Source organism: Hypanus sabinus, chromosome 1 (genome assembly GCF_030144855.1).
Source record: "Hypanus sabinus isolate sHypSab1 chromosome 1, sHypSab1.hap1, whole genome shotgun sequence".
Classification (NCBI taxonomy): Eukaryota; Metazoa; Chordata; class Chondrichthyes; order Myliobatiformes; family Dasyatidae; genus Hypanus; species Hypanus sabinus.
In genome coordinates this window covers 129,171,990-129,194,193 of record NC_082706.1, presented here as the reverse complement: position 1 = coordinate 129,194,193, position 22,204 = coordinate 129,171,990, and the positions used below count along the sequence as shown (strand labels likewise).

Genomic DNA, 22,204 nt, shown 5'->3' with positions numbered 1-22,204 from the left:
CAACATTGTGAGAGTATTATCACCAGGAGGGGCCTCATCTTCTTAAGGATAGGCAAAGATGGGTGATATATAATATGATTATCATATATAATTTATAAAACGACTAAAATTGTTTCAATCATAGCAACACACACGAAATGCTGGAGGAACTCAGTAGATCAGGCAGCATCTATGGAAATGAATAAACAGTCAATGTTTTGGGCTGAGACCCTTCATCAGGACTGGTTTCAATCATATTAGGATTTCTCTAATTTCACTGATTGATTCCCATAAATTTTAGCGTGAATTACAACGGGTGTTGGAAATCTGAAACCTGCTAAACAGTTCCTCTGTTTCCTATTATTCCATGAGATGTTACGACACTTATTGGTCTATAAAAGAACTACACTAAGTTATCATCAGATGTTCATTAAACTTATTCTTGTTAAAATACCTCATATATATTTATAAAAAGGAAATAACAAATCTAATGCTCATACATCTTTCTGCTCGGCTGTGCTGCTTCAGACCCTGGGACACCGGTCCCTTTTCTCGGGTGCAATGTGCGTTGTCCGGCTGGTCTGGTAGAGACACACACGTTCGTGTATACAGCCAGGGCCTGCGGAGCGTTTTAAATGTAGGACCAGGGGGGCAAGATGGCGGGTAGGGGAGAGCTGGCTCCTATTTATTTATTTAATTAATATACTGGAAAAATTCATCATCTGAACAAACTCAGTTTGCATGCACTTATTGTTTAATTTCGACAAGTGTATATTGAGATTTTATTTTTTAGTTTAAAAACGTTTTACAAGGAAAAACTTGGTTGTGAAATTTTGAGGAGTTTTTTTTCACACTCTACATTTCCATTTTTCCGGGCTCGATGTTTGAAATCATCTTTCTCTCCCCCGCCTGATTTGTTGCAGATTTGTCGCTGGTGCAGGAGGAGCTGCAGGAAGAACTGGACGGATGTGAGTGGGGTCTGGGCCCGGGTCCTCAGGGGCGGGGTCCGGAGGAATTGGGATGGGGGGTGGAAGCAGGAAGGGAAGCTTGGGGTCTTGCTCCAGGCCCGGGTTTTGGCCTCCTTTCCTTGGATCCCGGGTCCAGGGGTCAGTATTCAGGGTCTGGGCTCAGGGCCGATCCCCGGGCGACTGTTCCCGTCTCCCCTCCGTTTTCTATGGGTTCGCCCTCACAGAGTTGGCAGCAGTGCCAGAACGGGGGTGGGGGGGGGGAGTAAACCCTAAATACTCCTTCGAAAAACACCCGACCAGATGCATGGGATACAAGATTCACCGGAGCCGGAGAGAGGCCGGGAACAGTTAAGATGTTTCCAGTGTTTGGTTTTATTGTTTTCCAGGGAATGTAGTTGTAAGAAGAAGGGGGGGGGGGGGGGTCGGAGCTAAAGCAGAATTTCAGCTGCCGATGAATTGTCTTTTTTAAAATAAATTTTAAGGAAGAGATTGGTATAAATAGTTTTTTTATGAATAGTATTTTAATGTCAAAATCATTAAAAGTATTTTAAGAATGCGAGGGTTTGAAATCGGAAATGTGTTAGTTGAATTGTCTGCTGTCACTTTGTCTCTCAGTTAAAAATGTTTGGAGTACTGTTGTTTCACAGGGTTTGCCCAGGATTAAGTGCGTTGAGTTGCGCAATGTAAGTGTCAAAGTACTTATCAGACCACTGGCGTCCAGTTGATTTTTTTCCTCCCTTCGCTTATTTTTAAGGTGCTGTTTGACTCCATGCTGGGTTGCCGTTTTGTACCTACGGGTGCGCTCCAGTATTTAGTCCAAGTGCCCATTTTTCATGTGTGACTTGGATGGTGAGTGGTAGCAGGCTTTTCAACTGCATCATAGCCAAGGCCTGATCCTATCCTCTTTTGCTGTTGCCTGTATCCAGTAGGTAACCAGTCAGAATTAATTTTCCTTCTTTAGCCCAAATATTGCAGCAGTTTTCTGTTGACAGTCTAATTTATTAAAATAAAGACCTGGAAATATTGTGGTCAACATGATTGGGATTCCAACAAGTTTTCTAGAAGCAATTTAGGAAATTAAAGCCACCCTTTATTTATTTTTGAATTCAGTCATAAGCTGTCAAGTGGTAGCAGGCATTTAGTCCAGTGAATATAATAAAGTAGGGTTTTCATGTTTTAATATGGAATAGTTTCATGTTTTAAATTGAGCTAGAAAATAGTGCAGTTGGTCATGAAATCTCTGCATTAATCATGTGTTCCTTTCCTATTTTACACATTTTAGTGATCATTGATTTTTGTCCTTCATGTTTCAACAGGCAGATTTTCTAAAATATACACCAAGACCTCACTATTTGCAAAAGATAGGACTTCCTATGGATTAAAAAAAACATTTGCACCGCACCAAGGCCAATGATATTGACATTATGGCTGCATCTGTCTATGCCTACTGTCTCAGTAAAGCAGCCGGCATAATCAAATACCCCAGCTACCCCAGACTTGCTCTCATCTCCCCTCTTGTTGATACCAGAATATGCACAAGGTTGAAAGCACATGGACAGTTTCAGCCCCAATGTTCCCTCGTACAATAGATGGACTCTTGACCTCACAATCTGCTTCATTATATCTTGTCTCTGCACTGCATTTTCTTTGTAGTTGTTGGACTTTATTCTGTAGACTGTTAATTGTTTTATCTCAATGAACTGTGTCATAATTGGATCTTTATGAACAATAAATGAATAACTTCAGCTTGTATGTTTAGCTTTGCAATGCAACCCAAGTCCCAACCCTAGCTCTGACTTTGCACTTAATGCATACTATTGACCCTGATCTAGCCCTAAATCTCCCCATGTTCCTGCTCAATATCTCGGCTTCAAGCTGCACATTCCAATGCCTGGCTCTGACCACAAACCTGTTCACATTCCTGAACCTTGTTGTTCCCAATTCTGGATGCACATTGTTGATATTTCCTTACTTGTTAGCAGAAGGCATCAAAGGCATTTCAGCTTAGTAGGATTCACTGGACCCTGGAGGAAGGATTCTGCTGTATTTTCCGAGGCACCCAGCATTGCATTGTCAAATTGCCGGTGCACGGAACTGCAGATAACGAAGACTTTGTGTATAGTTGTAGATCTTTTGTTTAGTGTGTGTTTTTTTGCATAGAAAGTTTATGACAATGGGTGGCATTTGTTTACTGTTTTAGTGAATTCCATTAGTGTGGTGATCAGCAGTGGTCACTGTAGCATGTGCACAAGTCTTTCCTGCATGCATATCCAATGTGTAGAGGAGCTGTTAATTTTAAGAATATATAGGAACCAAGCAGGTTTTGGACCAAAGGAAGGTCCATCTAATATTTCGTTACTAACCTGGTTGTTGCATGAAAGATGGTAGATGATTGTGTTTTGTATGTAATACAGTGACATTTTTGATGTGATACACAAGCTCAGATGTATTATATTATGGTCATGTTTTCAGCACCTTTTAATAGCTTGTTAAATGTTTAAAATGCAGTACATTACAAATTGTAAAAGTGTTAAATAATGAATCATCGCTGTGAGAGCTTGTGACCTAGTGGACTTCAGATTTGCATCTGATTTTTCTTTGATTTCCTGTTATCATTTAAGTATACGGGAGACGCACTGTAAATTGAGGTGCCTTTGGTAAAAGGTGAATAATTTAATGCAGCTAACTTGATCTTGTTCACAACGCACCTTCAAGTGGCATTGGCAGAATCCTAAAATAGTTCACCTGTCATTATTTTTAATTTTGGTTTTCGTACCCATTTGAAATATATGGGGGTCAGTGCATTCAGAGAAGTTGGCTGCAAATTGGGATTCAGTGGTAGCAATACCTTACCTTTTGGGGTAGATGAGAGAAGAGGATAGCTCGTGTTAGTGTTTTGCAGAATAATTTCAGGATGTAGTTCTGTAAACCTAGTTTTTGGTGTTTTGTAGCATGCAATTTTTGAGTTTTTAGATCTATATTAAAACAAGTTTTTTTTTTTGCACGAGTACTTGAAAGATCCTGTTTGCAGTTTTTGACATGGGAGGATGGGCTAATGTGCAGATCAACATGAGGAAAGTTTCTTTGCTGCATTGTCAGATTTCTTTGTTAGTAAATGTCAGTTGTGAAGGCTGTTATCTCTTACTTGTACACTTCCTTCAACCTTGTTCTTTATTAATAATGACATTGGTAATCTGGATTTGAATATTTGAAAAGCTTTCATCACTATTGCCAATTCATGCATTTCCTCTTATCATTTAAGAATTGCAATTGACATTGTAAGCCACCCACAGTCCGAGTAAAGTAGTTTGAAATATCTTCTGTAATCTGGCTAGTAACTTCAATGTAGTGGCATGAGAGCATGTTATTCATAAAATGTCTCTTAAATTTTGCTAAAGTATGCAAAGGATCCATTTTTTCAATTTATCTAAACTTCCCTAATTGACTTTTAGCTATATTTTATTTGTTACAATTTCACAGATGAATAGTTGTAAAAGCAAATTTCAGCTAATGTGAAATAAAAGTAAACCCGTGCACTGAATGTTATATTAATAATACCTTTGTTCATTGTAGATTGGATTTGACTTTGTTAATATACATTCCAATGTTAGTCAAATCTGATGTGAACGAATGGTATAAAACTAACGAGAGAAAATTTACCAGAGTAAGTGATATAACAATGAAGTATGAGTTAAAGAGACTTGCAGTTGTAAGGAAATGGGCCCTGGAAATGAGTGTCCAATAAAACCAAGATTGATGTTAGTATTTCTTTTAGTGATGGCAATGAGAACTAAATAGTCTTCATATTCTGATTCATTGTTTTGAATGCAGAAATGAAACAGAACATGAAGATGTGGTAAGTAACAAGTTAGTGCATCTTCTGAAGAAGGGTAGGAAAGAGTGTAGTAGCAATTATACTTGGAAAGTGTATTTGAAAATATTGATAGCATGCAGCAGATGTAAATACCTTTAAACATTGAATAACAGCATGGTCATTGATAGTGGGTCAAATTGGAGTCCAAGAAAGGAAACCATTCGAACAAACCTTCCAACTTTATTGGATGTTGCCAGTGTTGCAGTAAGGGTGAAGGGGTATGGGAAATGAGGGAAAATGTTTGAGATAGCATTTTAACTTGTTGGCACCATGCAAAAGCGAAAAGGCTAATTATTATGATAACGAAGCTTGACTTGTTAATGAATGTTATTTATGAATTTTGCAGCACCTGTGCCTTTGTTGCTATCTTCCTTGTAGGCTCAATACATTCCATGACACAGGTCTAATAGGAGGCATCAGAACTCTAATGCTGATATGCCTCTTTACATGGGCATTTACTCCATGTTTGAGCCAATAGAGAGCAGCAAATGAATTCTATGATATAGAGTCATAGAGAATTACACTGCAGAAACAGCTCTTTGGCCCATCTAGTCCATGCCAAAACCATTTGTACTGCCTACTCCCTTTGACGTGCACTGGGGCCATCATCTTCTGTACCATTACATATCTAAACTTCCCTTAAAAGTTGATATTGAGCTTGCATGCACCTCTTGTTCTGGCAGCTCAATCCACACCCTCGTGGCCCTCTGGGTGAAGAGTTTCCCCTTGTGTTCCCCTTAAAGTTTTCACCTTTCAACCCTTAAACCAGGACCTCAGGTTGTAGTCCCTCCCAACCTTTTTGGAAAAAACCTGCTTGCATTTATCCTATCTATACTGCTCATAATTTTGTATACCTCTATCAAATCTCGCTATCTTCTACATTCTACGGTCTTAACCAATTCAGTCTTCCCTATAATTCAGGTCCTTCGAAGCTGGTAACATCTTTGTAAGTTTTCTCTATATTCTTTCAACCTTGTTTTCATCTTTCCTGTAGGTAGGTGACCAAAGCTGAACACAATACTCCAAATTAGGCCTCACCAGAATCTTGTACAACCCCAACATAACATCCAATCTCCTGTAGTCATTACATTGATCTATGAAGGGCAATGTGCTAAAAGCTTTCTTTACGACCCTATCTACATGTGCTTCCACTTTCAATTAATTATGGACCTGTATTCCCAAATTCCTTTGTTCTATCACAATCCTCAGTGCCTTACCGTTAACTGGGTAAGACCTACCCTGGTTGGTCCTACCAAAGTGTAAAACTTTGCACTTGTCTGCATTAAATTTCATCTGCCATTTTTCAGCCCATTTTTCCAACTGATACTGATTCCTCTGCAACCCAGAATAGCCTTCCTCCCTGTCCACTACACCCCCATTGTTGCTGTCATCTGCAAATTTGCTTATCCAGTTAATCACATTATCATCCAGATCATTGATATGGATGACAAACAACAAAGGACCTAGCACTGATCCCTGCAGCACATCACTTCCAATCAGAGTAGCAAACTTCAACTACCACCCTCCCACAAAGCAATGTGTAATCTAATTATCATCTCATCTTGAATGCCAAGTGACTGAACCTCTTGACCCACCTCCCATGCTGGAGTCAAATGCCTTGCTGAAGTCCATGTAGATAACATCCACTTTACTGGTAACTTCGTTAAAGAACTCTATAAGATTGGTTAGACTGAACCTACCACCCACTGAACCATGCTGGCTTTCTTTAATTAGTCCATTTCTATCCAACTACTTGTATATCCAGTCCCTTAGAGTACATTCTAATAACTTTCCTACAACTGATGTCAGACACACCAGCCTATAATTTTCTGGTGTATGTTTAGAACTTCTTTAAAACAGTCTAACAACATTGACAATTCTCCAATCCTCTGGTACGTCTCCTGTACCTGAGCATGATTTCAATATCTGCACACCTCTTGAAGGGTCCAAGGGAACACCTTCTCAGGCCTTGGAGATTTATCCACACTGAGTTGCCTCAGGATAGCAAACACCACCTCCTCTGTAATCTGTGCGGGGTCCATATTTCCAGCTGGTACTGATTATAATCTCTCTACGTCAATGTTGAGTCTGGTGTTTATTGCTCAACAGAATTAGTCATGCGTGTGAACCATTTTAACAACTGACTGGCTCCAGGATATAAATGATTGTTCTTAATCCCATCACCTCTACTGGGACTTAAGCCATCAACACGAGCTCGTCAGAATCCTCTATCCTGGGCCTGCACAAGTTGTCTCCAAGTGTAGCCCATCTTTGAAGATTGTTCCTCTTCCAGGGATGATGTCTTTGGAGCTTTTGTTGTTGTTTCTGTAGCACTGGAATGTTACAGGATGGGGGTTGTAGCCTTGTTCCCAGTCTTCCTCCTTTCACATCCAGGCTTGGGACCTTTCAGGACAGAGTAATAAATGATTTTGGGTATGGAATAATGAGAACTCTATGCACTACCAATGTTCATATGTGTTTACTTTTTATTTATCAGTTTAGCTATTTGTACTGTGTTGTAGTTGTTAAAGATATGGAATACATGTAGAAGTTTGTAATGGGATAATTTTTTGTACTAGATTGCTTGGCACGTTCCTACCAGTTTCTCCATCGAAACTCTGGTTTGGTCTTCCACTTTAACTTGATTATCTATTCTGTGTCTTAATATTGAGTTAGTTTGGAAAGTTTTTAGCAATCTAAATGAAGTTTCTTACAGATTTATTTTTTAATTTCAAAAATAAACTTGATTCATAATAAAAAGGATACAAGAATAAACAATACTTTTTTATTCATATTCAAAGTATTCAGCAATGTAATTTGATTTTTTTTCAAACCATAGCACCATTGCTAATTATGGCCCCAGGGGGGGTGATGTGCCATTTCTATGTTTAGGGGCTTCTATACTTGATTTAGCCTCTATGTGCAGTAACGTAAGGAGCCTACACCGTGATCCTTCACCACAGCTTTTGTGTTGGGTGCGTCAAGCTTCAGTGCGAGCCTCAGCATGTGCTTCTGCACCCTGGAACATGTCAGTCAACAGCAGATTTAAATAAGACAGAAGATGCAGCTTCTTTGCCTATTTCTTTAAACCGAAAATCGACTCCCTTTGTATCTTGACTCAGTCAAGAATTTCATGCCTGTTTCTCGGATATTGGGTGTTCTCTAAGACTGTTCAAGGTTGTGTATTATTAATCCTGGCAAATTGTTTAACCAAGAGGAAATCTTGTCTCAACCTGGCAACCATCCAATTACTGCTATTATCAAATACTAATCAAAAAAGAATTTAAAATTTGATTGTTTATTTCAGGTTAATTCAGCATCTCTTTGGAAAGGCTACTTGAATGCTGAATCTTCAGGAGAAAGGATTATGTTGCATTTTTCATCTTAAATCATTTGAGATCTCAGGATTTAACTTACTGAGGCTTGGTTGAGCGTGTAGTTTCCTTTGTAACCAAGCAGATGTGGAGGAAGAGCACTCCCTTCTAAATCAGCTGCCTGATTCTGATGCTAACAAAGCTACAATGGAACTATTGTTTGTCAGGAAACCTTGACAAAATTGACGAAGGGACTACTGTTCTCTTCCTCCTTTCAAGTCATTTTGAGACCAGTAATTCAGCTACATAGTAGCTTCACTTAATCATATAAGCTATGTTTTGTTTTTTTGTGTAGTTGAAAGCCTAGAAGAAGGTCTCATTAATGTGGTTATACAATTGGCTTTGTGAAATCATTGAGGATATATTTCAGTGAACAATCTATTGGAAGAACTCAGCCAGTCAAGCAGCATCTAATTAATAGGGGGGAAAGGAGTTGTGTTGATGTTAGGCAGGGCAAGTTGGGCCTTTAGGTAAGAGATGGGCTTGAGATGGTATGAGGGATGATATTAGAAGGAGCCAAGTAAGGGAGGGAAATGAGTGGAATTGGGAGGCAGAGGCAAGAGAGTGATAGGCAGTCGGGGGGGGGGGGAAGGGTCTAATGGAGCCATGTTGGGGTGGGTGTGGGTAGTGTAGGGTGAAGGTGGAGATGGAGGGTAATGAATAGGGATAAAAAGGCTACAAAGACTGGAAGCCAGTATGGAAGATGATTTTAGGAGCCATTAAAGGAGAAGTATTCCGTTGTTTTCTGTGTTACTGGTCCCTACCTCACTCCTTTCCCTTGCTTTATACCGGAGATTTCCCCTCTTCACTTTCAGTCTTGATGCAGGGTCTTGACCAAGAATGTCAGCTATTCACCCTGAAACCACCCGTAGGTGTTGCTCAACATGCTGACCTCCTCCAGCAGTTTGCTTTTCATTCCAGATACCAACATTTGCAGTGTCTTGTGTTTGAAATTGTTAGTGAATTTATCAAAGTATTATAGTGGTAGAAGCAAGCAATGGTTTACAGCCTGTAGCTTCTTGAGGTTTTAATATCAACTGTGAACAGGCCAGTGGTTTGAGTTCATGTGGATTTTCCAATATATCAGCACTGTATTTAAGGAATCATTCAGATTTACAGATTAAACAGGTTGCAATTGCAAATAACATTTCTGATGTCTCTGCCAGTTGGTGTGGATGACTACAGCTCAGAGTCTGATGTCCTTATTATACCTTCAGCCTTGGATTTTGTGTCTCAAGACGAGATGTTAACACCGTTGGGCCGACTGGATAAGTACATTGCTAGTGAGAACACATTTAACAGGTATGATGTGAAGAAGTGCATTTATACAGACAAATCTGAAATATTTATCTTCTATTTTACCTTCCAGAAAAATAATGTTTGAATAATCAATTTTATAGCCCAAAATGCTGACTTGTATTGGACAGCTAGGTGGAGTCGATTTAAAATCCATACGGACAAGAAAATCATCCTTTTTGTTAGTGGAACATGACAATATTACTTGGACATTTTGTGATTGATTAAGATAAATTCTTACAATAATTATTACTATTTGCATTTTAAACTTCCAAGTATATTTTCACAAATAACACTGAAATTAGTCATGCTCTAATAGCATACTTTTTACTTTACACTAAGCATTTATATCATGTAAGTATCTAATTGGGGTAGCACTGAGTTGTAAGCAAGCACGTTTAAGTTCTGATATAGGTTCTCTAGCTGAAACAATTCCCACCCCCTAAAGATGCTGCTCAGCTCGCTCAGTTCCTACAGCAGTTACGTTTCTTTTGTTCTAGATTCCAGTATCTGCAATCTCTTCATTAGGTTCATGTTCTGGTCTGTGCTACACTGACTTCTGTAGCTGTGAAGCCCTTGAACTTTAGGGAAGAGCAGTTGTCAACTTTAGTTTGCAGATCCCGGATGAGAATTGTACATGAGTGAATATTGAGTGAAATAGTGATTCATCCCCAGATATAATTTTTTTTTATTCAATTAACCTAAATCTCTCAGTGGTGGTTCTCATTCCCAATGAAGTTTACATGAATTAACTGCATTTGGGACGGGAGCAGTGATAATTGTAACTTGCTACTTAGACAATGTTTAGACAAATTTCTCATCACCTCATGGAAAGCAACAATCATAAATTGACTAACACAAATATTTGATGTTTGCATTTAAAAGTTAGTTTAGAGCAGGTGCTAGTTTATTAGCAACACTTAAAAGCTTGTGAATGCAAACTGAATTTTTTCAGTTCTTCCAGAATATTGCATGTGGTCAACATTGTGAATTGATAGCTGGCATTGAGGCTGTATTTTTTTTTACTCACAACCATTGATAATTTGGTATTCCAAAACTTTATGGAGAGGAAAGTGATAGAATAGTTAAGTTTATGGAAAACTGTATTGTTCAGTTTAAAGCTTTAATCAGTTCAACAGTAGCTGAAGGCACTTAGACCTAGCTGAGAGTATGTGAAAGAAAGTTTTTGTTCCTTTGCTCTTGGCAATCTGCACCTGACTTCTGGCTTTGGGTCTATGTGTCTGGTGTGCATTTAACTTGAGGAAGAACTCTATTTGCATGATCTCTGCATTGGTTGGTTAGCAAACTGTTCAATGTTAAAATGGGCAACTGCCAAAAAAAAAAACGCTCAACACTCTTTCAGCAAAAATACAGTGAATAATCAATGCAAGCCCTTGCACTTTGAGGTGTGCCATAACTAAGTGCACTTTATTTTGCTTCACTTGAAGTCCTGTTTCGGACATTCAAATCAACTGCCGTGTTTAAGGTAGCTATGTCATTTTTAGGTGTGCCTTTGTCTCAGTTGCAATGATAGAATAATATAAAAATCTAAGTGAAAGCTGGGAAGGCCTGCATGGCAACTTTCAATGTACAGAAGGTGGAGTTCAGTGTACTGAAACATACTAGAAGGGTGCAGCATTTCCTACTATTCCAGACTCTGCAGCACTTGAATAGAGACACAAATTTCTGAGACTGTAAAAGCATTCATTAATTTGATTAGATATTAGAGCTGTATCTTGATTTTGTGCTAATAATCTTTTGGAGCTTGAGAAAAATCCAGTTAGATTTTCAGAGGAGTTAGCATTTTTTTTAGTGGTATCCTATACTGGAGGCTTGTGGGCAAATGTATGTGGCCTTTCTATGTGCTACCAAATTGCAATGTAGTGTTTAATTGAAGTACCAATGCAGTCATATGAATATTATAGGAAGATTAGTTGCAGATTCCATAATGTATTTTCCAAAATGCTGGAGTACTTGGGCCAAATGCAGTGAATAATCAATGCAAACCCTTGTTCCTTCAGAATTTTGTGTGTGTTGCTTGGACTTCCAGCAACTACAGCATTCGTTTTGCTTGTGGATTTTCCAAATGCAGCTATGTGATTTGTTACAAAATAGATTCTTAAGCTTTGGGGAAGGAAGTGAAAATGTGTTCATGTTTGAGTCATTTAGTGCAGAAGTGATAAAAATGAGGGAAGAGTTTAATGTGTTATTTATTGATGTAAGAACTGTGAAATGAGAGGTTTTGTGCAATAAAAATGGATTTGACCTGCATGAACAAATGCATAACTTCCTATAAGTAAAGTTAGCTTTTCTTCACAGAACTGTACACTTCACATGAACTTTTCAATTAATTTTAGTTGTACAGAATTCTAGTCATCCTGCAAATTGGGTTTGGGTTTTGTGAAAGATTATTTTAATGGAAGTTCTATAAAAGCTGTCTGCCATATTCATTAACATGTAAAGTTTTTAAATCGTGGGGAGGATTGCAGTCTTTTGGTCAAGAAGTCAGGGATCCAGTTGCAACGGAAGGTTTTCTGTCCCAGGTTTGGGAATTTGGAGATGAGTTTGCTTGGAATTATAGTATTGAGGGTGGAACTGTAGTCAATCCAGGCATTAGGGGCACTTAAGAGGCATGTGTAAAGAGGCAAAAGAATAAAGTTCTTTGTAATCTATCTACATGTTCACCCTGTTGGACAGCTCCCGCCTGAATTGGCCTCCTCAATTCCTTTTTAACGAATAAAATCAGGGTAGAAGCAAAGTGTCCTTGATTCTGAGATGCTTCCAGAAAAGAAGGCAGAAGCTGAAAGTGCATTAAAAAAAGTAACCTTAAGTTGGCCAATAAGGCAGTACAAAGTGAAATGAGACTTGTGAACAGGCTTGTATAAATTACAAAAAGCATGGATCTCATTTTTATGACCTCATGAGTAAAATCGGTAATATTTATGGAGTTGATACATTAATATTAACTAGATTACTGAGGAGAACATTCCTAGAAATGGTGCCATGAGATGCTTTATGTCCACTTGAGACAGCAGAACTGTTGCCAGTGGTAATGTTGTGCCACTAACTTTAGACTGTAGTTGGTTATGACATCTTAGCACTGTGATGGATTTTCATCAATCTAAGCTATAGCCTTTTCAGTAAAATGCAGTCAGTTCCACTTGGAACTGCTGGCATTTCCGTCTAACAAGTTCAGGATTTCCGTGTGTGTGTGTGTGTGTGTGTGCTTACGTACGTGTACAGAGGTCTTGCTCCTCCTGACAGCAAGTCATTGCTGAATCTCTGATTCAGCTCTGGCTTTGTATTGTCTGGGGTCTAAAGGAGTAGGAATTTCCAGCAATTGATCAGTGTTACATAAATTTATTAATTCCAATATAGAGGAACAGCTGTAAGAAACAACTGATGTTTGAGTTGTTTCTCCAACTTTTTTTAAAAATGTGTTTTAAAGTTAATGAAATTTTATGAATGTGATCATAGTTCAAAATAAAATTTAATATCAAAGTACATATAAGTCACCATATACAACCCTGAGATTCATTTTCTGGTGGGCATACGCTGTAAATACAAGAAACCCAATAGAAAGACTTCCCCAACAGGAAAGACAAACCATCAATGTGCAAAAGACAGAAAATGAACATGAGATGAAGTGTCTTTGAAAATGAATCTACAGGCTGTGGGAACAGTTCAGTGATGGGGCGAATGAACCTGTCTCTTTTTTTTACTTTGAATACAGGAAGCATTCAAAATGATTCAAAGTTTTGATAGCTGACATTTTTTTGAGTGGGTGGGCCTGTCCTAATTGCATCACTTATTGGCCGTACATCACAGATTTTCTTATCATACTGAAGGGTTTTGTTCCCTGCCAATGATAGAGTCGACTTCATCCAGGAGGTTCCTAATGTGGAAAGGTTAGTAGTTGCAGACTTGGTTACTCAGCCATTAACCAGAAGGTTTAACTGATCACTTGCGTAGTTAGTTAAAACATTACCATCTATACTGAACATGTTTTCTAAAAATATCATTTTTGACACATTGCTTATTCTTTGAATTAATTTTTCCCAGTGTTTAGTCATTGAATATCTTGAGCTATTGATGATATTAAAGGAAGTCCTATGATGTTAGAGTTTAAAAAAATCATTTGACAAGAACACAGCCCATTTGGTCTATCATGTCCACACCAACCAGTGGTCACTAACCCATTATGTTAATCCCTTCTTCCAGCTCTTGGCTGATAGCTTTCTATGCCGAGGTGATTTCAATTGCTTATCCAGACTCTCTTTAAATGCTGTAAGCAACTGTTTTTTCACTGTCAGTGTATTCCAGATACCGCTAAGGAAAATAAAGGCTTTCATCCTTCAAATATTTCACCCCTTATCCTGGACCTATCTCCTCTAGTTTTATCTGCCTCTGATATGGAGAATAATTTCCTGCAGTCAACCCTGTCTATAATCTCAATTATATATAGTTATAATGTGCCTTTTTTAAACTTCCTCTGCTACAAGGAAAACAGACTTAGCCTTTCCATTCAATCAGTACTGTTCTTCATTCCAGGCAATTTCCTTGTGAATTTCTGTAGCCTCTCCCATTGCCAACTTGTCTTTCTAATAGTGTGCTGATTAGAAATGCATGTACTTCAGCTGAGTTCTGACTGATGTGTTATTAAATTGGAGCATAGCTTTCCTGTTCTTGTATTCATGAAGCATAGTATCCCATATTCCTCCTTAACCTCATTACCAACCTCTGGTGCACCTTCAAATATTTGTGAATTTGTATTTTAATGTTCCTCTGATTCTCAGCACCTTATGACCCTAACATTTGTGGTGTTCTAGCTTCATTAGTACTCCATTAGTACTTCACAAGTACACAAATTTGTTTGGATTAAACTCCTTTGCTGCTACTCAGCCCATGGATATCACCCTATAGTTTAAAAATACCTTTCACACGATCAGCAACTTTGCCAGATTTCACATTATGTGTGAACTTTCTGATCATGCCACTTCTATTCAAATCATTTACAAACAGCAAAGATCCCAGAATTTCTCCCTTTGGAACACCACCAGTCACAGGCATCCAATGTCAAAAGTAAACCTTCATCTTCTGTTGCCAAGCGGATTTTGGATCCAGTTTTTCATCCATGTATCTGGAAGTGCAACTTTAGTTTTTACTAGTGCAGTGTTAAAACAAAGTGGGAATAACACAGAGCCAAGTATAAATAAAATTTGAAGAGGCAAAATTGTTTTCAATTCCAATCCAAGCTTTTAACTTTTTGGTACATATCTGTGTTAGATAATGTATTGTGCTACAAAGACAGGTACAGATTGCATCGAGCTTCTGCTAATAGGTATGGGATGGCACTTAGCAATAATTCTAGATATGTTTCTGAATTCAAATAGAATAACATCCAAATATTCAAAATACTCCTGCATTTTTAATAACTACTGTGTAGAAATTGATATCTTTGTTGTCTCACTCAATGGCACAGCTTGTTAGTCAGAGCTGTAACTAAGCGATGAGGAAGTAGGTAAGGCACATAAACTATCAGCAAAATACGTACTGACGTTATGCAATGTCAATTAGATTCTGTTAAAGTACCTTACTGAGAAATTTACCATTTGTGCCAATTTCTGAAAAACTAAATGAAATTTTCCATTTTAATGTAATTGGATTATTTTACTGCAAACTTATCAGTTTGTGTTATGGAGTAGATAGCATTGGGTGTTTAATGAAAAGTCAAAATTTTTCTATCAAGTATAATTGATTTTCTTTACTAAGAAGTCATTCATTTAGTCGTACAATTCATGGAGGCTGTTCATCCCATTCTAACTTGCTTCTTGTCCAATGCACATGGTCCTGCAAATTTTCCTACTTCACGAACTAATAAAATTAAACTTCAGCTTGGTTGTTTAATTCCAAATTTTAGCAATGAGAAGTTCTAAATCCAACTGAGTATTGCGGTAGCAGTGGAAGATGTATTCTCTGTAATGATGGTGGAAGTTATTCTGTAGATTGTCTGGTTACCCATTTCCCCTCTCCTACTTCGGGGACAGATTGGTCCTAGATGCAGATTTTGGTTTTTTTTCCCCTTCAGGATTCAATGATTTATGCTGATGGCCTCCATCTAATTTAAATCATGCTTCCTGTGTTGCTAGGGTGGGTCAACATCCAATTAATGCCACTATTATGGATCAAATCTATCAATTTGGCTCAGAGTATTAAATAGGATTTTGGCCCTTTTTGGATTAATTTCACATTGAAGAATGCTGATTACTACTGAATTATTGTGGAGCCCAGCTTTTGGAGGCCAAGAAGTAGTTCAATTTTGAAAAACCTAGCTGCTTGTGGAGCAATACTGTGAAACATCTGAAGATAGTCTATCAGAAGAAGGAATAGAATGACCCAATCAAAACATTATACAGTAGTGCTTCTGCTAGATTAGGTATCTGTTATTGCCAGTGATAAGGAGGGATGACATTCTTCTGTAGTTCCTGAGGAAATAAAGTTGACAATGACATTGAAAACTTGCGTACTTGCTTTGCCTGTTGCTTCATTGCAAAATAAAAGGACTTTGCATGGTGTGAAGAATGCTTTTTAATGTAGCTGAGAAGAGCAGTTCTTATTTCTAGGCTTCTGCCAATGCTGTCTAATTAATCATCAGAAAATTTGAGTACATGATGGGTGAATTTCGAATTTGCTTGATTTTTCTCTTAAAGAATAACATCTGAAATCAGAATTTGATGCAATTTTGTACCACTTGTGTGTCTTTCTGTGTGATTATAGTGAATCAAATCTAAAATTTTCTTTGAAGTGGAGAAAAGAAAAATATAACATCTCTTTACAGAAGTATAGTGAAAGGTTGAAGTATTTTGAATTTGAATTTTATTTTCTTTAATAGACAAATGGTAGCAAGAGGTTTGCTGGACACGCTGCGGGCAGTCAGCGATGATGAAAAAGACTGCCTCGCGGTGCTCGAGAGAATAAGTAAACTAGCAGAAGATCCAGGTAATCAACTTCTACATATATTCTATAATGTGCAGCAAGATTTTATTTAGAGCTTAAAAATTGTAATTTAGTTTTATTATATATTGCAATGTATTGCTATTGCAGAACAACAAATTTCATGACATATGCCAGTGATATTAAACCTGATTAAGATGGTGTTGTATAAGGAGAAAAGGGAATTGGTCTTAACTGATTTTGTTTTTTCAATTACACGAACTGGTTCATAGCCATTACTAATTTTTCTGACATTATTGTACAGAAATGCATTCTCTATTATGAATGCTGTGCAAAAGTATTCTTACTTTCAGAATATAAATATAACTCAACTTCTGAAAGATTGCTGGATGTTGCTCCATCATATACCATGTTTAATGTTAGAGACCACAGCCGAATAAAGGAAAACTTCTTCAAAAACCCTATTCAATACTTTTGTACCAGATAGGTAGATTTTCTGGATTATTGACTCAGTTCGCTTCTTTCAGCTGCTACGTTGTTTACTATTACAATAAATCTTCCAGTGAACATGGTAAGTCTTAAGATGGCATGCGGAAATAGAACTAGAGTAATTTCATGGAAGTGTGGATATGTGTTCCCAGTGTACTGGAGGAATTGTGGGAATCAGAGCCTTGGTGTGCTGAAGAGTATATTAATGCAGTGGGAGGTTTTACACCAGATTAAGCTTGGACTCATTTATAGGTGTGTATTTCCTTTGCCACAGCTACAGATGCTAGAAATTATGAGGTGGCAGCCATAATAATAGTTTGAAAATTTAGACCAATTTACTGTGATTTAATTTGTTGCATGTTTGTTCAAAAGGCTTTGGATCTTCTGGATTTTTCTTGGAATGTGAGGAGGAAGACAGGAAATGGTTGCGATGCATGAAATATAAGTGAGGAAAGATTTGAGTGTTTATCTGTTTACATAATATTGCTTTATGGGCAAAAAGCAATGTTTGTGGGACTCTTTTTGATAAACAAGCTCTGAAAACTGGTGTGGGGCGAGTGTTTAAGAAATAGGATTTTGTAAAGGATGCAGTACATGTATATCAATTCATTTCAAAGTGTGATTAGAATTTTATAAAACCAGTGACCAACAACGTATCATGACATGCTGCTGTTAATCAGGTTTTCCTTTCAATGTATGTACTGAGCGTCACAGTAGTGTTGTTGTTAGCATAATGCTATTGCAGCTCAGGCTGTTAGAGTTCAGAGTCCAATCCAGGTTTCTATGTCCTGCCTGTGGAATGTGTGGGTGCTCAGGTTTCCTGTGGGTGCTCAGGTTTCCTCCCACCAGTTAGTCCCACCCAAAGACCTACCAGTTATTAGGCTAATTGGTCATTGTAAATTGGCCTGTGATTGGCTTGGGTTAAATCTGGGGCTGCTGGCCACGCAGTTTGAAGGGCCGGGTGGGGCTATTCTGCACTGTATCTCTAAACAAAAAAATGCTTAACACTGCTAGATCACTTGAACTGCATATTATATTACTGCCCATAATTAGTGATGACTAATGCAACTGTTGTCAGGACTGGATTTGCTCCTAGTTACTGTAGTGCTGCATTTTTCTGCATGCTTAGTTTAAACTTGTTCCAGGAATTGAAGTGAATTTGAATAGGCATATAACAGTTGTTTTTTGCCTGCATTCGGGACTGTTGTAGGGTGTGCAATTTTTTTCCCTGCTAAAGGGCTGGAAATTAAAAAAATTTTCATTGGCCTATTGAGGAGATGTATGTTATAAAATCTCAATGTGTCAATAAGGGGAAGTGCAATCAGGAGAGACAACATGAAGAAAAATGTATTCACCAAAAGATAACGTATACCCTTGGTGAGTTATTAAAATGTTAATTTTTGCCCTGCCTGTAGGTAAGTATGTCTCATTTGAGTAGTGGAACTTGTACCTTGCCACTTTAGCAAGCAAATCAATTGATGCAACAGGAAGTGCATTTTAAAGGCATATTTAAGTAACTTTTATAGATTGGTTTAGATTATTCATCAGCTCCTTGGCTTCAGAGCATGCTACAATGAAGTTTGCATGGCTGCTGCATTTGCTTATCAATGTTTTAATGGGTCACTAATGGAATAAATTAGGAGGCTCAGGTAATTTGTCAAAATAGAGAAATAAGCAGAGAATCAAATGCAAATTTGAATGTCAAAAGCTACAAACACAGAGAAGCTGAGGAAAATAACTTCTATCATTACCGTTTTCTTAACTATAGACATATCAAATTCATTGTAGGCATTTAGTATTAAATGCAAGCAATTGTCCTCTCTGCATTTTTAAAACAATTTTCTCTTCAGAATGCAGTCGAAGCTGATCTGATATCACCTTGTAAATTATCTGAACCTCATTCATCATGTTTACTGTTCATTGTGTAATGAAGCCATTCTCTTTACAGAGCCAACTGTCCGTGCGGAGTTGATGGAACAGGTGCCTCATATTGCCATATTCTGCCAGGAAAATAGGCCTTCCATTTCTTATGCTTTCTCCAAATATTTGTTGCCCTTCATGGTTAGATGCCTCGCAGACCCCAACAACCAGGTATTTTTATTTCTTTTTTCTGCAAGTTGTCCACTGAATGCTTTAGTTCCCATTGAGAACATTTATTCAGAGGTTCTCTGTTTGAGTGTGAACCTATGCAAACTTCTGTCCTACCTCAAATGTAAGCTTATTAATAATGCACAAGGTGCAAAATCAGTTCATCCCCTGGAGAAGGAAGGATTCAAAGGGGGGGGGGAAAGGGGCCACAGTGGTTGACAAAGGAAGTCAGAGATTGCAAAGCATTTTTTAAAAAAAGGGAAGTATGACAGAGCTAAGGTGAGTGGGAGAACAGATGATTGGGAAATTTTTAAGGAACAACAGAACTTAACTAAAAAGGCAATACGGGGAGAAAAAATGAGGTACGAATGCAAGCTAGCCGGGAATATATAGGAGGATAGCAAAAGTTTTTTTAGGTATGTGAAGAGAAAGAAGATACCCGGTAGTTAAGAACAATGTTGGGCCTTTGAAGAATGAATTGGGTGAAATTGTTATGGGAAACAGAGAAATGGCAGAAGAATTTAATAAGTACTTTAGATCTGTCTTCACTAAGGAAGACACAAGCAATCTCCCAGATGTATGGATGGGCCAAGGACATAGGGTAACAGAGGAAATGAAACAGATTGACATTAGGAAGGAAACGGTGATGAGTAGACTGATGGGACTGAAGGCTGACAAATCCCCAGGTCCAGATGGTCTGCATCCTAGGGTACTAAAGGAGGTGGCCCTGGAAATTGCGGATGCATTGGTAATCATTTTCCAATGTTCCTTAGATTCAGGATCAGTTCCTGAGGATTGGAGAATGGCTAATGTTATCCCACTTTTTAAGAAAGGAGGGAGGGAGAAAACAGAGAACTATCGACCTGTCGGCCTAACGTCAGTAGTGGGGAAGATGCTAGAGTCCATTATTAAAGATAAAATAGTGGCATATCTAGATAGCAGTGATAGGATTGGGCCAAGCCAGCATGGATTTACCAAGGGCGAATCATGCTTGACTAATCTATTGGAGTTTTTCGAGGATGTAACCAGGAAGTTAGACAAGGGAGATCCAGTGGATGTAGTCTACCTCGATTTTCAGAAGGCATTTGATAAGGTCCCACATAGGAGATTGGTGAGTAAAATCAGAGCTCATGGCATTGGGGGGAAGATATTGACATGGATAGAAAACTGGTTGGCAGATAGAAAGCAAAGGGTAACAGTGAATGGGTGTTTCTCGGAATGGCAGGTGGTGACTAGTGGGGTGCCACAGGGCTCAGTATTGGGACCACAGCTGTTTACGATTTACATCAACAATTTAGATGAAGGCATTGAGAATAAGGCAAACTTGCTGATGATACTAAGCTGGGTGTCAGTGTGACATGATGAGGATGTTAGGAGAATTCAGGGTGACTTGGATAAGCTGAGTGAGTGGGCAGATACTTGGCAGATGACGTTTAATGTGAATAAGTGTGAGGTTATCCGCTTTGGGAGTAAGAACAAGAAGGCAGATTATTATCTGAACGGTGTAGAGTTAGGTAAGGGAGAAATACAAAGAGATCTAGGAGTCCATGTTCATCAGTCACTGAAGGTGAATGAGCAAGTGCAGCAGGCAGTGAAGAAGGCTAATGGAATGTTGGCCTTTATTACAAAGGGAATCGAGTACAAGAGCAAGGAAATCTTTTTGCATTTGTTCAGGGCCCTGGAGAGACCACACCTGGAGTATTGTGTACAGTTTTGGTCTCCAGGGTTAAGGAAGGACATCCTGGCTATAGAGGAAGTGCAGCATAGATTCACGAGGTTAATTCCCAGGATGTCCAGACTGTCTTACGCAGAGAGGTTAGAGAGACTGGTCTTGTACACGCTGGAATTAAGGACATTGAGAGAGGATCTGATTGCAACATATAAGATTATTAAGGGATTGGACAAGATAGAGGCAGGAAATATGTTCCAGATGCTGGGGGAGTCCAGTACCAGAGGGCATGGTTTGAGAATAAGGGGTAAGTCATTTAGGACAGGGTTAAGGAAAAACTTCTTCTCCCAGAGAGTAGTGGGGGTCTGGAATGCACTGCCTCAGAAGGCAGTGGAGGCCAATTCTCTGGATGCTTTCAAGAAGGAGCTAGATAGGTATCTTATGGATAGGGGAATCAAGAGATATGGGGACAAGGCAGGAACCGGGTATTGATAGTAGATGATCAGCCATGATCTCAGAATGGCAGTGCAGGCTCGAGGGTCCGAATGGTCTACTTCTGCATCTATTGTCTATTGTCTTATTAGGGTGATAACTCTCTGCTGATTTATATATTGTAATATGTCTCCATATGCAAATAGATAAGTTTGTAACCTTATTTTATGTGTAATTGTCCACAAATTAAACAATTTTTCTTTGTTTCAGCTGGTTTCAACTCTCATCCAAGACCTTGTCATGCTATGTTAATGATTGATAATTGTAGGGAGCTGTCTTAGTAACTCACTTGTGGTGAATGAGTTCTGCTTTTAGGTTGAAAATGCACATTAGATCCAAGTACAAGTCCTTGCCACAGGCATACTACCTGTAACTTCCTGATTAGGATTTGGAATTTTTCCCCTGCTGACTGACTCTTTTTGTCCATCATCCTCCACACTTCTTTGGTCCACTTCTTTGCCTCACCCCTTCCTCCCTGTTTATATTGGCTTTCTTCCCTTAAACTCTCAGCCCTAATGTAGGCTCTTGACCTGAACTGTCAATCTTTTCCTTCCCACAGCACTGCTGAGTTCTTCCAGCGGTTTGTTTATTGCTTCAGATTCCAGTATCTGCAATGTCTTGTCTCCACAATTTACTTTGTTAGATTCTATTAATCTGTTAATTAGTTGTGCATTTCTTAGCTTGAAGGCTGTGGCATTTGAACTTTTCCCACAAAATTAAAACATTGTGAAGTCCCTTTTATAAAGATAATTGTATGATTCTGGAGAAATACCACTTGTAATAACAGTTCTCTTTCTTTCTTTCTAAATCTTTTTATTAATATTAATAATATGGACAGAATACAGATGATATATTGATAAAGAAATTACCAACATACACATTCCATTACATATGAAAAAAAAACATACATAATAGTTACAATATAAATGAGTTTACCAAGACATAAGCCATAAGATATATGTATGGACATAGTAAATCTAAATATTTCATAATGTATAATATAAAAAAAACAGAAAAAAGA

General features: G+C 38.3%; 1 protein-coding gene across 6 annotated transcripts in view; it reads left to right on the top strand.

Moving 5' to 3' along the window:
• Window positions 1-594: 594 nt before the first annotated feature.
• The window catches only part of LOC132397428 (serine/threonine-protein phosphatase 4 regulatory subunit 1-like), a 74,757-nt gene continuing 53,147 nt past the window's right edge, over window positions 595-22,204 (top strand). Inside the window, exons 1-5 of one of the 6 annotated variants that reach the window (XM_059976233.1) lie at window positions 595-616; window positions 903-947; window positions 9,362-9,497; window positions 16,384-16,490; window positions 18,883-19,025. In XM_059976233.1, coding sequence (XP_059832216.1) covers window positions 9,439-9,497; window positions 16,384-16,490; window positions 18,883-19,025 — 309 coding nt within the window. In that variant the 5' untranslated portion in view covers window positions 595-616; window positions 903-947; window positions 9,362-9,438. The other 5 variants (XM_059976248.1, XM_059976216.1, XM_059976258.1 and 2 more) reach the window with 5 other exon arrangements.